At 40.2% G+C, this 24,463-nt stretch overlaps 1 protein-coding gene across 1 annotated transcript in view; it reads left to right on the top strand.

The window, feature by feature from the left end:
- The window catches only part of si:ch211-186j3.6 (neural-cadherin), a 434,762-nt gene that overhangs the window by 147,239 nt on the left and 263,060 nt on the right, over nucleotides 1–24,463 (top strand). The window contains exons 6-7 of the mRNA XM_049561145.1: nucleotides 4,618–4,867; nucleotides 20,463–20,605. Coding sequence (XP_049417102.1) covers nucleotides 4,618–4,867; nucleotides 20,463–20,605 — 393 coding nt within the window. The remainder of the gene's footprint in view (nucleotides 1–4,617; nucleotides 4,868–20,462; nucleotides 20,606–24,463) is intronic.

The raw sequence follows: 24,463 nt of genomic DNA, 5'->3' as shown, positions 1-24,463 counted from the left end.
TATCTGAAGCAGTATAAGCATCCTAGAAACTTTGCAGTTAAAAAATTTGAACATAGGCAATTAGCTTTGAAACTTGTTGAGGTGGAAAATGGCTCATGCAAGATGCTCCTTTGCCAAACACTCCTCTGTGTTTCTCATTAAATTTCAAAAATCCTTCAAACAAAAATGCTTGAATGCATTTTACAATAAATACAAATAATTCTCCTCGAAGAGTGCACCTAAAACTCAACAGCCTAAACTCCGGAAAGAAAGCCTTTTTTTTTTCGTCTCCCCTTACTTGATTAAACGGGTTAAAAGGCACCGTATTAAATTAAATGAGCTGGGAGAAATAGGCATCCAGCATCGTTTTGCTAAATCATGTGCTAGTAATCCCATAATCAGTTCCATCGTGAGAGTGGACAAATGTGTACTTCGCCAAGTTGGAAAAAAATGCAGAGTACCAAGCAAGCCAATTATCTCGCTTTCCATAGAGATCTGAGGCTCCTGCAGCTTCCATCTTCAGTACAAAATCATTATATGCCAGACAGACATGGGAGATGCGGCCAGAAATGTACTGTGCCCCCTCCCACCCCCATGTAGTGATGCCAGCACAACAATGCTGATTCAAGATTACAGAGGGACTTGCTGATAAATACATGCTCAAACGGTGCTCTGAAGAGTACAAATCTGTACTTAGTAAATTAAATATTGACTCATATGTGACATGTGTTTGGCCACTGCATGGGATTGGACGCCGGGCAAATATCAGTACTGCAGTCCATTTTCTACTCATCGTCATTGGATATTGGAGGTTATTCATCACTTTACAGCAGCAAAACAGCTGCATTTCAGTTGCAATTCAGAAAAATGTCAGTCTTTGTAACCCGCACTGTAGTGCAGGGTAAACACAAATAAATTCACTTTATCCAGTTTGCAAATCTGACCATAAATCTAAATAACAGAAATCACAAACACCATCATTTGTAACATAAAAAAGTGTGGCCAGTTCTGGATAATATTTCCACTTCCACACCTGATTTAATGCAGTTTTTTAGATGCACATTGCATATTTTTCTCTGCTAAAAAGAAGGCAGTGTGACATGACACATATAGAGAAGCTATTTTTTTGCAGCTGTAAACCAATGCTTATGGCAGTTTAATGATGAAACATCCATCCTGCTTACAGTGTTGACAATTCATTACAGCTTTTCTTCCCCCCTGTCTTTTGTGGTAATTCCGTCTTATCAACTAGCAGCTAAAAACCCTTTGTCTGAATGACAGTTTTAGGAATTTACTCACACACTCTAAGCTTTCACATTCACCCTGCCATCCTATTGTGCTTTTTGATTTAAACATTTTTTTTCTTCATTTTTTTTTTTTAAACCAATAACACTAATACATTCTGTCATGCGAGTAAACTGCACACAGCATGCTCATGCTTACAAGCCAGGCCATTATGTTATGGTTATGCCAAAAGATGCCCAGAGGGAAGGAAACTAAAGGTCCAGTGGTGATTAGTCTAGCTTTTATTTTTTTTTTCCTTTGCTGAGTTCAGTTTATTTGATCCAGACTGAGAAGGAAAAAAAGAAGATGCATTGTTGGCTTTTGCCATTTTGTGTTAATTCTGGCTTATTACAAGCAAACTAAGAGCAGTAAGCAGAAAGTCGGCGGACTAACGGGTAACTCATTCTTTGGACAGTTTGTTGACTGTTGTCACATCGTACATCATCCACTCTAAGTGGACCTCCATTTAGTAGACCAAACCAAACCGACAAATGCACTAGAGCACAAGCTAGAGCACTACAGGTTGGCTGTGACAGCATCCTCATGTTTTGATTTGTCATTACTAAAGTATTCTCAACCTGGATTTCATTATATGTGATGCTCTTCTCTGTTGTAGTGCAACTTTAAGGTTTTAGGACACATTCATCTTGCAGCCTTATGGAGGAAAAATATAATTGATTTTAGTTTAATTTGATGGTTGTTGAGGATGATGAAAGACTGGAGGCCACAGTCAACAAACATTAAATCTAATACCACAATCCTTTTACCACAAAATCACTTAACTTATTATGTATCAAATAAACTTGGATTGCTAGTGACACAATTAAAAAGGACAAATTAAATAAATAAACACTGACAGAGTTTATAAAATTATCTTTAGTAAACTGATATACTTTTGCTGGCATTTTATTAGAATTATTAATTTAAAGTGTTAGTTTCCCCCAAGGCTCGATGCAGTGGAGAGGTACAGTTTATTAGTTGTAGCAAACAAAGACATTGTGCTTATGTGTGTATGTGCATGTTTATGTATTTATTTATGTGTGTGTGTGTGTGTGTGTGTGTGTGTGTGTTTGTTTTTGTGTGAGTATGGACTCGAGCCAAATGCAATGTAAGGTGAATTGGAGAATTGAGAGTTTGATGGCGAAATGACTTGTTAGCGGAAAATATGCTTATTCAAATCCCCGGTGGATCTTTTCAGTTTTAGCAAGGCAATCAATTTGTGGCCGAGCGAGTCGTGCTCCATGGATTCCCAATGTGTAATGTAGGAACAGAAATGTTGCAAAATGACAGTCCTTTCAATGCATGCTGTGCAAATAACACTTACTCCCCTTGTGTTATGGAACTGAACATTTAAGTCAGTGGGAGCACAACTTCCTTTACCATCTTTACTTTAGTTACATAGCATGAGAAGTGAAAAGATATCCTGTGCATGTTGAGTTCCTTTGCTCAAATACAAGAAACAAGAAAAAGACTTGGCTCTACATTAGTCAGAGAACAGATTGTACATTCAGCTACTATTTTCTTGTTCACCAGGACTTAAATAAATATGCTTTATTGGCATAATAAGTGCTTTTGTTGCAAGTCATTTCTGATGTTATTTCATTTTTCTAAAGAAATCCAAGTGGGATGGAAAAAAGAGTGAGAAATAGAACATAGTGATTTAGCATTGTGTTAGTATCTGTTTTCCACGCGACAGCTCAGTCACTGCACAGCCATTGTTCACGGACACCAGCCCTTGCCTCCATTCATTGTTAAAGTGATATAAACACATTTTAACATTGCAATGCTGTTGAAATACAGTCACTGAGATGTTGAAATACAGTATTTGAAATGTTATTGAATTACAGTCAATGACATGTAATGGAAACAGCTGGTTACATATAGGGCTAGGCAATATGGTGATTATTATTCACGATATTCTGAAATCTCCTTTAAACTACTGTAGGCTAGTAAAATACTAAACTACTGAATACAGTACTGTTACAATAAAGTTAATTGTAGGGTACAGTTAGGTACTGTTATAATCAAAATTTAAACAAGTAATGTTATAATAAAGTTAAGTAAAGCACTGTCATAATAAAATTGGATAAAGCACTGTCATAATAAAGATAAATAAAGTGTTGCTGAAATAATTCAAAATAGAACCACTGGTGCTTTTGTTCTAGAGCACCTGCCTTGTCTTGGGCCAGAAGTGTTGATAGTTTTGCTGTTAACTTAAAAGTTGAACCATTTGTGTGGTGTTGTTAAACATGAGGATTTATTCACTGTGAGTGGGAAACAAACTAACAGCTCACCAGTTCATATATTAAAAATATTTCTAAGTTAAACTGGTACTCCATGGTCGCAAAATGCAATTTGATTATCACAGTCTGGAGCCCTGCAGAATCAAGAACACACCCCCTCACCTGCTCACACACTATCACCCAGGAGAAAGTGGTCTGGGTGGGCAAGAGAGTGTATTTGACGTATCATGTTTGTGAGTCTTTTTTTAACTTCTATCATGTGGGCAAAGGGAGAGAAACCCTACACTTGCACAGTGTGTGGGAAAAAAATTCAGTCAGAAAAATTTGATGACAAAACATATACCTGTACACGCAGGTGAAATAAGTTTAAGCAGAACCGAAAACTCAAGAAGGTCTCATGGCGGTGTCTTAAAATAATGACATGACATTCTATACACAGTGTTTGCAATATAGTCATTTTATACATCCCATGTGGAACAAGCAGCTATACATTTAGTTTAATCAATATATCCCCCAACCCTTGTTACATCTGAAAAACCTTTTCAGCCACATCCAGCATAGCTTTGATAGAAAGGATGCTAACCTATACTGGAATGTGCTGTTATCAGATGTTTCAACAACACACTTCAACTTTGCAAAAATCGAAACAAAATTCCACCACTTTACTACACAATGCTTTTGGTTTATTATATGGAGATTGTGGACCAAAAAGATATGTCTGTGTCTTAACAGATTTACACTATTGTTTTGTGACTAACACCCATGCTCATGTAGGTTATATTCATCAACTGACCATGATCAATATCAACAGGCAGTGAAACTGAGAAAACTGTTTTGTTTACATATGCAATGCAGTTTGACTGCTGAGGGTGCCAAAGAAAAGTTTGCCATGGTCAGCCATGTTTTTGTTTGTGTCTGATTTCGTGCACCTGGAACTTTTGGAGGTAAAAAGATGGGACTTCCAGTTCTGACTTTTGACTGGAACTCAGCAGCTGTCTATACTTCAGAAGGAAAGGGAAAAGTTGGATCAGTGGTGCCCCAGTTTTTTCTTTGTTTGGTCCCTTTAACTTCTTTTTTTTTCTATTCTCCATTTCTGTGTTTTCAACTTTAGTGTCAGCCAATGACTGTGACTCCGAAGAGAATGCAGAATTGACTTACTATACCCTGAGTCCAGACTTCACCATTTCCCCTCATGGGACCATCTTTCCTGCGGGGCCTCTGGACTACGAAAGGCCAAACCACCTGTATGAGTTTGTAGTGATGGCAATTGACAAGGGAGAGGTCCCTCGCACCGGCACAACGACAGTACGGATTCGAATGGCTAACGTCAATGATGAGGCACCTGAGTTCTCCCAACATGTGTAAGTAACATTCAGACTTCTAAATTTCTGATTCTCACGCAGCTGTTCAATGTTCAATGTTCAAGAGATAAAAAAAAATGATGGAAAGATGTTTTGATAAGTATGCAATGAAACTCTGGGTTAGCTTTAACTGCAAAAGCCGCTATGAGCTCCTCTGTGCAGAGGAGGGTGAGACAAGAGAGACTGACACTCACTCTGGTGAGCAGGGCCACAAGACAGTACCATGTTATACAGAAGTACCTCAGTTGTTAGCAGCATCGCCCTGGATCACTGCTGCAGACAAACAATCTGGGTCAGCCTCTCTAGGTTAAGTTCTTTTGAGTGCCAGGATGATCCAACTAGGTTAGTTTGCAGACATTTCGGGTGCATATATGTCATTCACACTTCTGAACAGCTACACACAGTTCAGTTTTCAGATTTAGTCTGTGGACAAAGGCTCTGACATAAAATTGATTTTGGAAAATAATCATTAGGTGCAGCCCTGGTTCAATATGAGTCTTGGTCAGCCAACATTATTTGGTCAGGGTCCAGGAGAAAATGTTGGATGTTATATGAGCTTCTCTTCTTTTGATTTAATAAAATGTGTTCCTGTAAGCCTTTTTATCATGTTGATGTACTTAGATACACCTAAAAATAGAGTGGCTCTACACCTCACAGGCTTATGCATGTATAGTGAACATAGAAAAAGCCTAAACAGAATGAACTCAAGACTTTTGGATGAAGGCCTTTAACACCTTTCCACCCGAGTGATGGGGGAAGGTAAATTGCATACCAATTTATGAGTGAAGAATATAAAGTACAGAGAACCAAAGCTGTGTGTGTGCATGTAAGCGAAAGAGAGCGTGTGTGCGTGCATGTGTGTGTGTGTGTCCTGCTTTGTCAGGTCAGCTCCTCACAGCTGCTTCCCAATTCAACATCGCAGCTGCCGTTACCCACAATTCCAGTGCCCCCCCCCCACCCCCCCACCCCCACCCCGTCCCCTCAGTGCTGCTGTGGTGCCTGCATCTTTTAATTGGTTGATTTTCTGGCAGAGAGCTGGGCAGATTGGTGAGGCAGGGTCAATCAGCCATGCCCACCAGCACCCTCAGGAGGCCCTGAGCCTGCACTCGCACTCTTGCGTGTGTGTGTGTTTGTGAGTGAGTATGTGTGTGTATATTCAGTAATTGAGAAGGTCCCAGCAAAGTGGGGTGTTGGTATGTACAGAGTAATGTAGTTATAAAGTGCATTCGTGCATCATGCATCTGATATGCATGTGTTTATCTTTAAAGTGGAAGGGAATTAGTATGTGTGTGTGCATGTGTGTTGCTTTGAATTGATGCAGCAGAATAATCGGACAGTTTTTCTTCTGTAGCCCTCAGCCCCTCTACTCCAGCTGCCACAAAAACACTACTGGACAATCTATGATGTATCACTAAGAAACACACACACACACACACACACAACCACAGACGTGGATACACAGTCTGAGCTCCCGAAAATCATCCACGCAGGCGCACACACATTCATGCTTGTACAAATTCATTTTTATACACATACACAAGGGCAGGAATGAGCAAACACATCAGTTATGTCTTTGAGGAAACAGATACAGCAGGGACATTGTGGGATGATGAAATTTATGAAGACAAAATTCCATACTTTGCTATGTTTGCCTGTGTGTGTGTGTGTGTGTGTGTGTGTGTGTGTGTGTGTAGGACAGAATGTGCACAATTGTCTATCGGGTCAATGCATGTGATGGACAGAGGGGAAGAGAGAGAGGTCATTAAATATATCATTATGGAGACAGAAAATATGGCCTATTTGTATCGATTCTTGGAGTTGGAAGCATGCGATAATGAGTATTCGTGTGTGTGATTGTGCAAGAGTATGTGTTTTGCCTGTACAGGGTGATTGTAGGCTGCAAAATCATACTGAACAGTTTTATTTTGATGTAGGTCTTACTGCTACTTTATTTTTTAAACTGGGCATGGTGTTGATGTTTGTTATTGACTGTCAATGCAAGAAAGAAGGAAAGAAAGAAAGACAGAAAAAGAAAGAAGGAAAGAAAGAAAGAAAAACAGACAAAAAACGAGAGAAAGGAGAACTATTTGATTTTTCATGTTTCCATGAGTTCGACACTCTAACTCTCAGATCTACCTCTTTGCTGCATGACTCTTACTTCCTGGTGAGTGACAGAACAGCAGCCTTTCATCTATGTGCTGTCACTTTGCTATCAGGACCTTATTACTGTACCTACTGTCACCTGCCTGTTGCCACGGAAACCACCCTGGGAGCCTTCCCCCACTGTTGCATGTGTGTCTGTACGACTCACATATATGTATTTTTGTGTTCATGTCTATATTTTGTGGATGTAACTCTAATTCATGATGATAACTTTTATGCCAGTAATGAACATTAAGATTAATTAAAACTGTTAAAAATGAATTGTAGAGGCATGTGCTGGTGCACATTTGGACATACTCACTGACTGATACAAGAGAAACCAGTCAATAGAGAATTGATTTTGAATGTCGGAGACAGACAGAGACAGAAGTTAGTAGTTCTATATGTTTGTGTCAGGCTTTTCTAATCTAGCACACTGTACATATGTAGTCTACCTTGACTGTGGCAGATTTACTGCTTGAAATTAATAGCTATTTTTAAAGACAATTGGACACGTATTTCAGACAGAGGTAGACAAAAGCAGGCTTCTCATTTTTGCTTGTGGACAATCAGTTTGCTGGCTGAAATGAAAACTGTCACTGGCAGATAATATCAGCTGCTGCTGCTGCTGCTGGCCCACTAATTAACTTTAGCTCTCTGAGCTGGTTGGAACAATGTCTTCACCTGACTCATAAACATCAGAGCCCCCCCCCCCCCCCTTAGATATGCACCTCATGGCTACAAACAAGAAATTATGACCACTTGCTGCCACATCATAATGCAAAACAGACTGAAGCTAAAGCTGTATCTCCTGTTAAAAGTTGGCATCTTCAGCAGTTGATGATCCATATTGAAGACATGAAAACAAAGGAGCAGCAATATCTTTGTTTTGCAGGGTGTATCTAGTTAGCTATAGAAATACGTTATTTTAAGAAAATAATGTAATATTGGACAGTCTTTAAAAGGTATATTATGCAGGTTTATCGGTAAATGTTTGCTAACAATGTTTGCCAGCTAAAGTACAAGTTAAAGCCAACCCCAGATTCACTCTTTTTTGGCCCTTTGCCTCACTTTATTTGCGTTTAATTGGCACTGCGTCTCTTGAATGCCTGCTGCTTATGGTCTGGCCCCTGTTTGCTATCTTTTTATATAAACCTGACCTCACCTGAGTGCTGTGGGGGTACACACCCATAAATGTCCTGAATACAGAAAAAAGATGATTGAGAGGGAGAATCCTGCATAGTATATCTTTCAGCAGATAAACACACATAAATGTAAACTCTTGGATTCTTGGTTGTGGAAACCCAAAAAAAAAAAAAAAAAAAAAGACAGGACTCTCTAGAGTATTACACTTTCTGTAGCTCCATGTGCACGGCTGTAGCATATGGAGAATTCCAAAGCTTGAGAAATCTGCTGTGCCTAGCTACATGTGCTAAGCTATGATTGGACAAACACTGTTTGGAGGAGGGATTTAGCTGTCAATTGTCCAAGTTTGTGAATGGATGTGATTCAGTAGACATGCGATTCACAAGTTTTTGCCCTGCAGTGTCATATGTTATAATTAATGACAATATGAATGTCTGTAGGAAGGTCAAGGGAATTGTTGAGGGAGGTGAGGAAAAGTGATGCATGGGCATCACCTGTTATTGTGCTGGGAGAGGTTTTCCTCCAAATCATATTTCTCTTATATAGACCTGTATTTCTTATTCCCTGTGTTTTGTTTTCCTGCATTGAGCGAGAAAAAGAAAACAGCCAGTTGATATTAAAGCCAGCATTAGTATCATGGTTTGATCATCTTTTTGCAATATTTGGATTATTTCATTGCATATGTTGCTATTATTTCCTACTTTCAGAAACCTGGATAAGGCTTTACTTTGGTTTTGAGAAGCCTGAATATGTTATCTACAGTACTCCTGTAGCAACTGGAAGACTTGGGCATATAAACACCTTTAACAACTTCCACTTTTGCAAATTGATTTGCAACTCAAGTTACTTCGTAGTTAGTCAGTTAAAAAAACAAACAAAAAAGCCATGATGATAAACTATTTAATGATAATCTATGTGCTCAAGTTTAAACAAAAGGCTGGCACCTCTAATGCAGATAATTTATACCTATGTCATCTTCCATCACTGGTGATCAGGGGTAGAAGCCAAAGTTAGCAGAGTAAGGGGCCATTCAGATGTAACGTCTTTTGCGCGCACAAATCCATTAGTTTCAGTGTAGACACACGTCAAGCGCGCTCACAATCCAAAGCGACGGCGTAGCGGCGCACATTTGGTGCGACGTGCCTGTTTTTTCGTGCGCGTCCGTGGCGCACAGAGATGGAAAAATCTCAACTTTTTCGAATGCAGCATGCGCACTGCATGTCATGTGATAAGAATTAACCAATCAGCTCCACGGACCTGCTTCTTCCTTTCCGTCCAACGGACTTCACAACATCTGGTGGTGTGAAAGGCAGCAAGCAATGGAAGAGCGACTGATCATTCTTGTCCAGGGATACCAAGAGTTACATGACCTGTCTTCGTAGTACTACTTTGACTCCAACAGAAGGAACAATGCCTGGAGAATTATCAGCTCGGAGCTTGGGATAACTGGTGAGCATGATGATACGCTATTTCTGTGTCACTTTTTACTCCCCCTGTGAGTGACAGGTGGTTTTGGTTGCTTAGTAACGGCAGGCGCGACAGTAGTGCAACCTCCGAAGCGCCTTGGATAAAAGGATGGAAACGGCACAGCTGGCGTTTTCCACGCGCTTTTAGACGCTACATCTGAATGGGGCCTATGAAAGCCAACAGAATCTAGGCAGCCAGAAGCCAAAGTGAGTCCTTCCTCACCTGCAGAGACAACTCTTTCTTTACAGAAATAACAGGAAGTGGCTAGATGACGAAGCGTGAAACACACAGCTTTACCAGAAGAAATGTATTCACACATGTGAATAGCCAGGTTTCTCTATGTTCCATGCATCAGGATTTATTTCATAATAGGACAGAGCATACGTGATGTTGACAGATAGCCATTTATAAGTTCAGAAAATGCTTAGCGCTGCCTTCTAATGTTAGTGCTCTGACCTAACTTTATATCAAAATAGGCTGTGACATATAGGAAGAAACCAACCATTCTATGTTAAATTAGACATTCAACACCCCCATATAGTCAGAATGGACTGATCCTTTGTTTCATAACCCTATTTTCCCACAACTGCGAAGATTTGACTGGGAGTTAAGCAGTCAAATCAGACTCCTTTGATCGAATCGTCAAATAGTTGACTATTCTGGGGGCCACCCCTCTAGTAAGTGATTATTGTCTTTCCCCTCAATTTGTTTGGTTCTCACCCTGTGAACACATACTAAAGATTTAACACATCTGGCCTCCAAACTACATAAGGGTGAGCAGACCAGAACCCAGTAGACATAGGAATATTCACAGAAGTAACTCTCATAAATTGGTTCACATAAAACACTCTGCTCACATATACACATATCTCACCCACCACTTTAATAAGATGCCATATTTAAAATGTCAGAGCCCTCACTTATTATCTTGCCATAGCAAACGCTGCTGCTTCAGTGCCCATATTGCAGCCAAGTCTGATACAGTTATTACTGCTGCTCGCCATCGGCCCCACATCCATCCCTGCATCCAGCTAATTCAACAAGCAAATGGAAACATACCATTGTAAGTACTGATTAATAGGGAATCAGGCTGCATTCCAGCAAATAAATAAAACAATCAGTGAGCAGCAGTTGGATGGATCAGCTGACTGTCCTGAACCCCAACTATTCAACACACACAGACACACTCAATTACCCACTCTCTTTCCTCCATTCTCCATTTCTGCCTTATCTGGATAAACTAAATGAACTCAATAATTAAATTCAGTAATTAATTTTCACCACTGACATCAGGCACCAGCCTAAGGGACGCATCTATTTTTCTCCCCAGATCAACAGAATGAAAACAAACTAAAACAAAAAGTAAAACAAAAAGGTTAAAAAGTAATTAGTGTGTGGTGGTGTATGTTTGTGGCAGTTTTCAATTGATTGCAGCATTGATCTGGCCAAATTAGAGTTGTGGTAGAGCCCAAATTGCAAAAGGCATCTCACTGCTCCTTGACTGCTGGGCTTTTTGCTTCCTCTCAGTGATCTGTCCTGATCTCTTTCCACTCTCTCTCTCAAACACTCACAACGGCAGTTCTCATGCAGTAGAAGCCTACAAGCATCTGCTTAAAAGCATTAGAGAGAGCCGTTTGTTGAAGTAAGGTTGATGTTAGTGTCAAGTAGGATTAACCTTAAAATGTCTTTTGAAAAATGTGCCATAGCAGTGGATCGTTATCTACTTGGTGTATACTTATGAAATTTACATCATGCTTGGCTTAATATTTTAATTTAAATGGCAAGCAATATGTGTGTAGGTCTGTTTTTATGCTGTTCAGGACATAGTGGCTTTATCTGGTTTACCACATCACTGTTGTGATGAGTTCCCCATTTTCTTTGTGGAAATGGAAATAATGGCATGGAAATAATATTCAACACTATCTTATCTTTTCAGTGTTCTTACATCTATTTTTTGTAGGCTTGCACAGTCTATACAGTCACACGTACAGTCACACATCCAGACTGTTGAGGAGAATAATTTTGGTTCTAACAATCTCACTTTCTCGAAGTAACCAACAATTGCTTCTGGCAAAACATTTTCACCACAAAGTCCATTTAGCATCCGTTCTGAGCTTTTGATCGTAGCACACAATCTCTCACAGCAGATAGTTTGCCCTCTCGCTATTTTGTTGGGAAGATACAGCTTCAACATCAAGAATTAAATTCCAGTCTCAAACTCATTAATTTCAATGATCAGTTAACTTCTCTATTTATGATTGATTGGTTTTTCCTTTTGACTGGTCCTGAAAATATCATAATTTTTTTTTTTTTAAATGCTGATCACAGCTGGGGATCTATACTCAAATCCTCGCATTTGATAAACTGGAATCAGTAAATATTTAACATTTTTTCTCTATATATAACTCAAATGAGCAGATTAAAATTTGTTTAACTTTTTGTTATTTGAATACTTGACACAATACAGTTAGCTGATTAATCAAATAATTGCTTCATTACTGCCATAGGTGGTTTTCACTTTTCAGTATTATCACAAAGTTCATCATGTTACAGACCAACACAGGCCAACATCAGCTATTGTTACCATTTCAGGATGCTCATAGTCATAAATAGCCTGACATCGCCATACCAGTTCACAAAACCAAATAAGTCTAAAACATCTCAGTTCATTTTCAATTTCCAAGGGGTGTTATTGATGGCTTTAGACCAAAATACCTCTGAATGTAATTGGATAGACCTACAATCAATCAGAGCAATAAAATGTGACATAGTTTTGAGCTCAGACAAATGTAGACAGACTGCAGTATGCAGAGATGAGCTGTGATGCTGTAGCCTCAAAATGTCTTTGAACAAGCGTTGGTGTTTTTGACACCAGAATTTGAAAATACGGTTTCAACAGAAAGTTTCATATCAGCTACAGCCATCGTGGTTGTTTTGGAAAATGCCTCAACAGCCCTCCTCTTCACTAAGGTAGGTTTATGCTCACAAAGTGTCCCTGGCGCGAGGATGCCACAAATGACATCATCACATATTATGTGTAAGGCGCCAAGGCTCTGCAAGTTATCAGTCATCGTATCAAACCCACCCAAACTGAGCCAGTTTTGCTGGAAGTCTGTCTGAGCGGGAGTGGGACCAGATGTATCTGTCAGACCAAATAAAACATGAGCTTGCCGATTGGTGTGGTTCCCAGGTTAAGTCATAAGCCTAATTGTTAGCCAACTCTGTTTGAATCTATGATGATTACTCTGTCTGCATCTGTAATGAAGAAGTAGAGTTAATTTGGGGAGTCAGGACAAAAGAGGCTGAGTAGCCCAAGTGAAAGAGTCATGCATAAATTCAGCTGCACAGACAGCATCTGTAATTTGGCCATCAAATTGAAGGCAGAAAAGCACAAGGAGACCTTAGTTCTTTCTGGCTTTTAGGTGAGATAAATACAAGCAATTATCTAATGATCTTTCAAATAGCTTCCTTAGACCACAAGTTTTAGCTGTTTGATCAATGCGACCTATGTACCCTTAGAGAAACTACATAATAAAGAAACGCAGCACAGCTTCTCCCCTTGCCTGACTTGTGTATTGATCTGCAGGGAAGTGTGCGGCTTGCAGAGTGTGAGCTGAAATTACTCAAATGCTGCAACAACACTCTACAAACAGAGCATTGCTGATCTTCCGAGGCAGAACTAGTCCAACAGTTGTTGAGGCAGAAAGATGGCAGTGACAGAACATGATCACAGTGTTCAACTCCTAATGAGAGTGCCTCATTTTCATGAAAAATTAATAGGCTTCGTCAACAGAGTGGAGTGACAGACATATATACATTTATGTTAGGCTGTCAGAGTTACTAGCCCTGCATTTTGAATGTGCACGCACATGTGGGCAGGTATTGTTTGATAAATGGCAGCAAAAAGAGACCATCTTTTACTCTCGGTATGCAAAAATACACAGATTTTTCTTGATCTCTTTTGCTTTGATTTGCCTTATTGCCTCGTGTTAAGATGGTGACACTTTCTAGAAATGTTTTTTAAACCATGGAAACTGCACTGGGAACAGGTCATAACAGCTTTATACTTGCTCATTTGCAGACCAGCCTAAAATGGGGTATGCCATATACAGGTGTATATACTATATATGGTATTGTACTGTTTAAACCCTTGTGAAGCACAACCTTCTCTCTGTGACTCATCTGTGAATGCTAAATGTTATTATTGTTCAGAAAAATTGGACTAATATCTTATTCTTATTTTTTGTCTTTATCCTAATGCCAAGGTACTTCTTGTTGTTTAACTATTGACCAAGAGGGGCTAGCATGTTGTATTATGCGTTTATATCTGCTATTCCCACAAGGACAGCTGAAACGTGCCCAAAGAATACAGAGTGTGAACCTCATGTCAACAAGGTAGAAAGGCCAGCCTTTCAAGAGAAGTTTTGCTTTCAAGCACACCAGTGGTTCAGAGATGTATGTGTAAGGCCAAAAGAGAGTTCAAAGCTGAAGTTCAAAGTGCTACTCTAAGATACAAAGACAAAACTGAAGGGGAATTTCAGAGCAAGAAGCTGAGCTTGGTTTGGTATGCGTGGGCTGATAAGAAATGCATGTCAAGGCAAGTTAGCTTGTATAGATAATCAAATGCACACATTTGTGAATACACCATACCAGAAAGCATCTTGTTTGCAAGTCCATATCTTGCATATGTGTACTATTCTAATGAGAAAGCATTTGATCTGTTTTGTATCTGTCTCTGCATTTAAGCAGTTCACTGTATCATAGTAAATGATAGATTGCATGAGCACTGTGTCTTTGACCTTCTGGTTAGATGCTTCTGTTTGTGGTGTAAAGATGAGCTCATAATACTGTTGTACATTGCTCAGGAACACATCACTTGATACTTGAAAGCTTTAAACTGAAATGAAAGTAAGTATTGTTGTCCAATGCCCTATTTGCACAGGACAAGTGTTACTTGGAGGCAGCACGATAGTGCAGTGGTTCGCACAACCTCACAGCAAGAGGGTCTTGAGCTTGAACCAGAGGGCTGGCTGGGGCCCTTCTCTGCTGTGTTTGCATCAGTGTTCAACATACTGGCCCCTTGTATATTCTTACTGGCCTAAGTAAAGAGAGAGAGAGAGAGAGAGAGAGAAATGTCTATAAAAGTTCATTTAATTTAACTTCATTTCATTAAACTCCATTATACCTCATCGTAGTGCGTGATGGTATATACAGCAGTCCTCGCAGAAGCTGATGTATGATGTCACAGCCTCTGTGTACTCATCCACTTCTTAGATGACCTCACAACAGGTTTACAGAGCTTTAACTTCTGCCTGTATGAGGGAATCAGGTGGACGGTGTTGTGGTCAGAGTGGCCCAGTGCAGCACGGGGGACAGTGTGATAGGCGTTGTTAACAGTTGTGTAACAGTGATCCAGGATATTCTTCTCTCCGGTCGGACATTTTATAAACTGTTTGTATTTGGGGAGTTCATGGGTGAGGTTACCTTTGTTAAAGTCACCAAGGACAATAACTAAGGAGTCCGCTCCACACACAGCAGCCTATCTGGTCGGTGAGTGTGCGCTGTAGCCTACCTCCTGCACGTTGGCCTGCGGTGGGATGTAAACACCGAGCAGAATGAATGAAGCAAACTCACGGGGGGAGTAAAAAGGTTTGCAGTTGGTGAAAAAAGATTCCAGATCAGGAGAGCAGTGCTGCTGGATCACTGTCACGTCATTACACCAGCCACTGTTAGTATAAAAACAGATACCTCCACCTTTAGTTTTGCCGGAGAGTTCCATATTATGATCAAGAGTTGGAAGCCTGCCAGCTGCAGCGCGGAGTCCGGTATCAATCCACACAGCCACTCTCCGTGAAGCACAAAACTGCAGATGTAGAAAAGTCTCTGTTTTTCACCATCAGTAGCTGAAGTTCATCCAGTTTACTGGCCAGCGAACGCACGTTGGAGAGAAATATACCGGCATGGCAGCGGTGTGCGGTGTTCGCGTTGGTGGAGACGCACAAGCGCACCGGCACGTTTCCTCCTCCTCCGGCGTTTCACTGCACGAGCAAAGGTGAGGGCACCTTTGGCCAAAAAGCCCAATAAATCCACTGAAGACTCGAGAAAAGTGGGATAAAAATCCGCTGGAGTTGTTCCCCTGACAAAAAAAGCCTTACAGTGTCACTGGCCCGAGCAGGCCTATGACCTGTCAGTCAACTTGCCCGACATACTTTTTGATTGGCCCCGGGCCATCGGGCCATGAGTTATGTTGAACTCTGTGCATGTTCTCCCAGTATCAGTGTGGGTTTTTTCTGGGTTCTCAGGCTTCGTCCCACAGTCCTAAGGCATGCTGGCTAGGTTAATTGATGACTCTAAAATGGCCGTAGGTGTGAATGTGAACATGAATAGCTGTCTGTCTTTATGTGTCAGCCCTGTGATAGTCTGGCAATCTGTCCAGGGTGTACCCTGTGTTGGGATTCACAGGACCACAGGTAATTTGTCATTTGTTAAGGTCCAACCTGGATATGCGAAGGCTTTTCCTCTGGGTCTTGCCATCTGAAATGGGGCCTGGGACTGCATGTTCTTTGTTCGTCAAATAAAGGACAGCCATTTGGCACCCTTCTTCACAGGATGCCTCACAGTCAAACCCAAGTAAGAGACCAGTCTTGCTTGGGCATTACTGTCGCAGTGACGTGACTCTGTGATGTCACCAAGCCAACTTAGGGAGATGCCCCTACTCTCCATTGCTCTCTTTCTCCTGAGCCTCTGACATGCTCTCCTTTCCTGAGGCTCCGAAGGGGACTCTGGCTCTCTGCTCTTTAACCTCCATAGAGGTAGGACCTGCTGCGTCCTTCACCTGTTCTCTTACCTCTGCATGCTCACAGCAGGAGCTGCAGCTTCGCTCTCAATGTGGCCTGCTTCCAGCAGACACAGAACCCAAAGACCAGACAAGTCAGTGTGCCAAACACAAGGTTTGCAACTAACTTTCCAGCAACAAGTAGAACCAAGTTGAGTCAGCACAAGACTTCTAACTCAAGGATATCGGATCCCCTCGAATACTCCTCGGTTCTGCACCTTTGGAACAAGGACACAGCAAGGACTGCATCTGGAACCCCAGTTATTTCCAGTCTTCAACTGCCGGCTAACAAAAGCTGCACAAAGCAAGTTTTTCCTTTATTCAAGGATTGGTCATGGATCAACTGGGCATACTGTAGCATTATTACAGTTGTTTAGGCCAAGTAAGACTGTTTAACTTAGTTTAACCTCCCCCAGCCTGAAGCCATCTTTGATTCAGCCATCTGATAATCCATTTTGTTTTGTAGGCCAAACAGCCTTTGTTTCAACTACACAGCTTTTGTCTGTCTCTCTGTCTCTCTGTCTCTGTCTGTCTGTCTGTCTGTCTGTCTGTCACTCACTCACGCATGCACGCACGCACGCACGCACGCACGCACGCACGCACACACACACACACACACACACACACATACAAACCTGTGCTTGTATAAAGTGACGAGTTAGAATTTGTGTGTTTTGTTTTGCTTTGCTTTCTTCTGAATAAATACTTGTGGAATCGTACCTGCTTTCTGTTAAATATTGCACAAGAATGAATGAATAGTCATCCTTTCCTTTCCTTCATATAGTATAGTAGTTTATTGTATTTTATAAGACACTATTTAACCCTTAACAGCAAAAGTGGTTATGGATAATGAATGAATAAATAATACTCGGAGACCTGTAGTAATTTGTAATAATTGGGGTGGTCGTCTGTGATCTCAATCCCTTGTGAATCTGCCATATCCATAATTTGTTAAGTAAAAATTCCACCACAAATTACCTACCATATTTCACTAAACATGAAAGGTATTGTGATAATATTAGCCCCGTATGAATTGGCAGCTTGGTGATTTGGGGTTGTTTAAAGTTTTTTTGTTTTCTCTGTGCCTCTTCTCTTCCTCTTTACTGGTTGAGAATTATGGAGGCTGTGCTGGCTATTGTAGATGAAAGTGTTTACGGTACTTTGGGTGCAGGAAACTGACCTCACTGCACAGCATGGACACCCGTTTGCAGAAAGATCACACTTTAAACAATCAGAAGAACAAAATCTTGAAAGATGATAAGATAGATGGCATGAAAATAAGTAACAGAATCTTTTGTTTGTTTAACCCACATTAAAGAGAAAGAAAAGGAAGTTAACAAGGTACATCTCTACTAGTGGTGCTGTGTAGTGTTTCTGTACTGTAAAGAGTGGAGTTAAAAATGACTGAGAGCATCATATCCGCAAGTTAATGTCAGTAAATTCAAGTAAAATACAGACTTTGCTTATCCCCCACAAATGTACCACACAAAACACTAACATGATCACATGAGGTCCCCAGGCAGTACTAGTCCCATGGGTATAGGGGTTAAAAAGTATGCCTTTCCTCATTTTTGACATATATGTCATGTTACAATGTCAGATGTTATAAAACAGTTGCAGGTTTTCAAATAATGAGGTGAACATATGTAAAAGTATGCCCTGAGAGCAAAAACCTTCAGACCATTCTGAATACTCTGTCTCCAATATTTTTTACCGACTTATAAAACAAGCTGACGTCAGCCTGTTGCGGATTTCTTTATATAATCAGCTCCTCCAGGTGTGCCATTGCAACTGTTTACATTACGTAGCCTACACTGCTATATGGAGCTACATGCGAATGCCAGGGAAACGTGACATCTTGGTGGCTGATGTTGTTAATTTTTTCCCAATTTTGCTGGGACATAGTATCTGGTTGTGTTCAGAAGCTTCTGTTGGTGATTTTGCAAGGTAGAAAGTGCCAATATTCACCATTACAGTCATACCCTGGCTGCACTTCCCCGGAGAGGGCGAGATGCAGAAGTCCCAAGAAACTGATCAATCAGGGCACACTGGGCTTTTCTGGGAGGGGGCATAAAGAGACAGGCACTACAATGGATCATCTCAGACAGAGGGTGAATATAGATGTTCCAGTACAGACAGGATGAGGGAACTAGTGTTTTTTAGACCATTAAAGCATGTAAACGTGTTCTATGAGAAATCTTAAATACAGCAATAACTTGAAAAAAGAGGCCTCCTTTAGGCTGCTGTCAAGGATGCAGCCTTTTCCCTTGTCCCTTATCCATTGATTTAGAAGCAAGCAACAAACATACACAGTCTTCACATTTGATAAGTGTTAAGTCATATTGAATGTCCTCCATGATGGTTATGGACACAAGTCATCAACACAACCAAGAACCTGAGTGCAGTGTGACGAACTTCTCCTGTCAACTGTGTCTTATTTTACTGAGGATATCACTGGAAAAGGCAGATAGTTTTCACAACCTCCACTGTACTTCACATTCACACTGTCACTTTGAAAGTTTTTAAATTGCAGGTACTCTATGATGGAGGGTGTGATGGAGGATGAGTGATGTGGGCGGTCAGAAGTCTGTGATGTTGGTAGGAAACTTTATGTCTTAACTATGTGTTCATGTGAGGTATGGTGGTTACCAGGATGGTATCTTAAAGTGCATTTTTAATGTTATTTTGAATTTTACCCTGCAGTAGTTCTGTATGCTGCTCCTCAGAACTCCTGCTGGTTTGTATTTTTGTAGCTGGTCAGGGATTGATTAACACCTTGGGCTCACAGTGAAAGCAATTAACTCGCTGGTGTGATGAGAAACTGGCAATGCTATGTTTAGTAAAGATACCTTGAACATCAAACACATGGCATTTAACGTATGAGTATTTTTCTGGTACATGGAGTCTGTTCACTATGTTGGAAACCACTTCAAGCTGTCAGTATTGTGCGCCTGGGATCACAGCTGAGAACCACTTACCTTATGAAAAAGTCACAGTTAGGACTCTTGTGGCTGCAGTTGTAAACATTTGATGAAAGTCTTTTTGCTCACAGTGTGCAACACAACCACTGGTCCAGCCATCACTCAGCAGATTGAAAAAAGCTATGGCATGCTATATTTACCACATCAGACTGAAGAAATGGCACAAAATCCCTGGCTAACATGGCCACAAGTGTGGCTTTTGAGGCTGCTGATTATGGTTCATGCAGTGGGATTTATCCAGAAGGTCTTCAGTGCTTCCGCTCTGGAGTTGTTGCTTATAACTTTGTTTCTTAACCATTTCCCCCCTTGTTTTTAATTCCACTGAGGAAAACAAAAAAAAAAAAAACTAAATTAGAAATGACACTGATGAGATTTATTTGTTCGGTTTCTAAATGCAATTGTTTGTGACATACTTAGGATTCATATTTTAGTTTTAAGTTTTAAGTTTAAGTTTATTTCCTTTATTAATCCCCCTGAGGGGAAATTCAATGTTTTCACTCTTGCTTGTCAATTACACACAGGTCCGAAAGACACACACATGCACAAACAGGACCTATACATGCACAAAGTGGAGAGATGTAAGAGTGAGGGGGCTGCCCTTGGTGAGGCGCCCCGAGAGGTTGAGGGGTTTGGTGCCTTGCTCAAGGGCACCTCGGCAGTGCGCAGGAGGTGAACTGGCACCTCTCCAGCTATCAGTCCACGCTCCATATTTTGGTCCGGACGGGGACTCGAACAGGCGACCCTCCGGTTCCCAACCCAAGTCCCTATGGACTAAGCTACTGCTGCCCAATCAATATTTTGATGTGGGTATTGCAGTGTGTTCCCATAGGAGCATCTTGGTTTTACCCAATGATGCACTGAAATACTGTTTGCAAGTAAAATAAATGGAATTGATTTGAAACATTGACAAAACATTGTCAAATGTGTCTCATTTTCACCTTTATAGCCAACTGTCAGGACACATATCCTCCCACAGAGAAGTGTTGGGAATATGTTGATTGTGTATTTGTTTGTGTTTTCTCAGATATCGGACATTCGTCTCAGAGGACGCAGGCCCCAACACGCTGGTTGCCACAGTGCTGGCGAAGGACCCAGATGGGGATGGGATCACGTACAAAATCACTACAGGAAATGAGGAGGGCAACTTTATCATTGACAGCCAAAAAGGTTAGACATTTTGGATTTTTTTAACAACTGTTCTTTGTTTATTTTGTTGTTTTTGTTTGTATCTGCACATTGGTTCTCACTCAGTTAAGTATTGATGGATTTCAGTTGTTATTATTACTAGTTAGTTATAAATGTATTCTCCTTTCCACCACATCACAAGCACAGCAATACACATCCTCATGTGCATGCCATGTACACTGCAAAAACTCAAAATCTTACCAAGAATATTTGTCTTATTTCTAGTCAAAATGTCTCATTTCTAGTCAAAAAAAATCTCATTACACTTAAAATAAGACTCATCACCTAAAAAGTTACTTGTTTTTAGGCAATTTTCACTTGTTTCAAGTAAAGTTTCTTGAAATAAGTAGAAAAATCTGTCAGTGGAGCAAGGTTTTTTTTTCTTATTACAAGCAAAAAAAACTTGGTCCACTGACAGATTTTTCTACTTATTTCAAGTGAAAATTTACTTGAAACAAGTGAAAATTGCCTAAAAACAAGTAACTTTTTAGGTGATGAGTCTTATTTTAAATGTAATGAGATTTTTTGACTAGAAATGAGACATTTTGACTAGAAATAAGACAAATATTCTTGGTAAGATTTTGAGTTTTTGCAGTGTACAAATGGCTGAGGAGGGTTTTCTGGGATTAGACTAATGAGGGACAGCATGGTGAGAGAACGTCCCTATCAAATAAGGACACATGAAACCAAAAACAAACAAAAACAAAAGAAAAATAGATGAAAGAAAGGAAAAAAATAATTAGGATTGGATAAATTAAAAAAACTAATAAAACTCTTGCCTGACTTATCTGTCCTGACCTGTACTGGTTCAACCCTGATGCACTTTTCTGTTTTTTTTTCCCATAGTTATTTTCACCCTGCTTTACTCTCTGCCCTTCTTGCTATATTTACGCACACCATATAAATGTAAAAGCTCTGCAGTTTGCCAAGTGTGCCTCAGAGCATCTTGAAAATATGCTTCATATAGTGTGTATAGTATAGTTTTATGTCCTTCGCCATATCCGCTATTTTGTGGGCGACAATGCCTCACCAGTCTGCCTCTTACTGCAAGAGGCTTTGTCAAGGATATTTAAATTCTGACAGGTCATGTCATGGAGACATTAGAATAATCAGCCAAAGTGTGAGGAGCGTTTCCACGGTGTCTTTGTAACGGAATACCATCTGAGGTTTATAGTCACACATCTCAACTTCCTCTGAGGCAGGCGCAGATATGCCAGAAGCAATGTGAAATAGGAAACTGTGTAAATGATGTTGTGTCTGTGTGCAAGTGTGTGTTAGGAAGAGAGAGAGAGATGGGGGGGGGGGGGGGTGATTTCATAGTGGTTTGACCCCTTTGTAAATTGCAACCCCCTCTGAATCTGCATATCGTATTATAGGGTAATACGATGACTTTTACAAATTCAATTACTCAGAACTTCAAGGCACAATTTCCTCTGTTCACCAGCAATGACATTCACTGTCAGCTGATAGTGGCGGTCATTTTATCGAGCAGGGAGAAGACTTTTAGCTTAAAACTGGATTCCATCAGCTATCAGATGATGAGCGCAGACTTGCTTTGCCATTTATATCTTTTGGCTCTCATATGCATTTACTCGCATTGACCAAATTTCTGCCCGTCATCGCTCATTAAAGGTCAACTTTTTATTTCAAGTTTGCTTTCTCAGACTGATGAGCTTTGTATTGAAGTTCAGTGTCTGTCTGGACTTTGGACATTTTTTGATTTGCCTGCTAAACTTGCATTGATTACTCCATGTGCATACTGTCTAGCTGCTATTTGGATACCAGTGTTATTTATTCACATTATTGGCATTCAGATTAATCCATTGACTTTTTTTTCTTTTTAAGTAACTGATTAATGGTTTATTAACTAAACCAATAATTGACTACTGTACTGATGACCTAGTTCAGTCCAAAATCAATATAATGTTGTTGTGGCTGTAATGGGGATTGATAAAAAAAAGATGCAGCAGAGATAGGCTGTAGATTTATGCATTTACATTTTAGCCTTTTTTCTTTGTCTAAACATAATTATAAGATAATTGATACAATTTCCCAGAGTTCATGGTGTCTCCAAAAAGTCTTAAGTGGATTGCTGCTTAAAATGTCCCTGACCATGAGAAGTTTTACTGTACATTACACTACTGTACATAACTGTACAGGAAAAGTCACCTCAAAATGAATGTATACATCCATTATTTATCTCATTATTTTTATTTTTTTGTGTGTGTGCTGATAGTTGGAATTTGTGGATAGTGTTTGTCCTAATATTGTGAGTTGACTTCCCCCTTCATTTTCTCAAAAACTGCACTGCAAAATCACATAAAATTTCATTAGGTCATTGTCAGGGTCAGTCTAAACAGGACTCCATAGAAATGAAAGGCTTTTTTTGTAAATGGCATTTTAAATATGAACCAATAACAGACATTATTATTACACCAGACATGCTTTTTTTGGATGCTTCATGTTCCCTTTACCTAAAACCACTGCTTTAAAGAAAAAATGTAATGTATAGGCTTATACAGGCTTAAATGTCCACTACATTTAACCCAGATTACCAGTAGAATCAGTTTCTAAAATAAATTAAGAACAGCAGTTATTCAGAAAGAAATTAGTTCAGGTTACATATGATATTCTGTATGTGAAGCGTCATTATATTCGTCATGCTTACTTTGGTAATACTTCACTTTGCACTAGCAGTATTGTTCAGTTACATATACTCGCATTTGTCTAACTCTGCTTTATTCATTTACTGGTGAGGTGACATTATCAATGTGAGAGAACTATTAACTTTTTCATACGCTTTAGTAAAGCCCATGTATGAATTACAACAGTTATTATACATGCAACAAAGAAGAGATGAGAAAGAGGAAGAGAGCACAAATCTATCAACTCTACGACAGTACATGTATTTATTAAGTACACCTACGTAATGATGGATCTACAGTACAACAACAGACAACCAGTCATAATCACACACGCAGACACACAGAGGGCAGTGAGCCTAATACAGATGCGCACAAAGGCACTACACAATTTGTCCGCCTCAAAGTGTGTGAGCCAAAGTGTGACACCATAATGCCTGTAATATGATCCAGTATCTTGTTTCAAAGAGCCCAATATTTGGTCATTAAAACTATTTTATGATTCTCATAATGGAAGGCGAGCACGTTGGATTCCACCCACCCTCTCCATCCCACCTCATTCTCTCTCTGCTACTGATGAAAATCGTTTATTGCCTCTTCTCCCCTCTCGTTGCCCCCTCCCTAACTCATCCTAAATGTCCGACAATCATTCAACCGATTGTTTTCCTCCCTTCCAGCAGAAGCAGCCCTGCTGGCCTCCCTCTCCATGTTAATTTGCCTGTAACTCACCCCAGAATACAGTGTGTTTCCCTGAGATTTAAGGTGCCCATTAGGATCTGAGCAGGCCGGTCAATAGGATGATCACGCTCTTCCTATTAAAACCCATAAATACAGAAACACCCACTCTCCCTCCTCCAAGGGGAGGAAGTATTTACTGACAGCTAAGGGGAAATGTTGGCACTAATAAACGGGCTTCGATCATTTCCTTTTTTTCTTAGCTAAGTTTTATGGCATTTCGGAAAAGACTACTTCCTTGAGAGGGAGGCAGTGGGTGAGTTTGTTTTCAGTGAAGACTCCGAGATAACCTGTGATGGGGCAGCATTAGTCCTCCTGTTGTCTGGCTTTATTTCTATTATGTAGGCTTTCCTCCTGAACTGCTCGCCTCCATCTATTGTGTTTGGTCTGATGTGTTGACCTGTGTCTGATCCTGCTTTATGTAACAAACCCACATTATTTTGCCCTCATTCTTCTCCCTGCT

Source organism: Epinephelus fuscoguttatus, linkage group LG2 (assembly GCF_011397635.1).
Source record: "Epinephelus fuscoguttatus linkage group LG2, E.fuscoguttatus.final_Chr_v1".
Taxonomy (NCBI): Eukaryota; Metazoa; Chordata; class Actinopteri; order Perciformes; family Serranidae; genus Epinephelus; species Epinephelus fuscoguttatus.
Note: the sequence above shows the minus strand (reverse complement) of the source record. Positions and strands in the feature narration are given on the sequence as shown.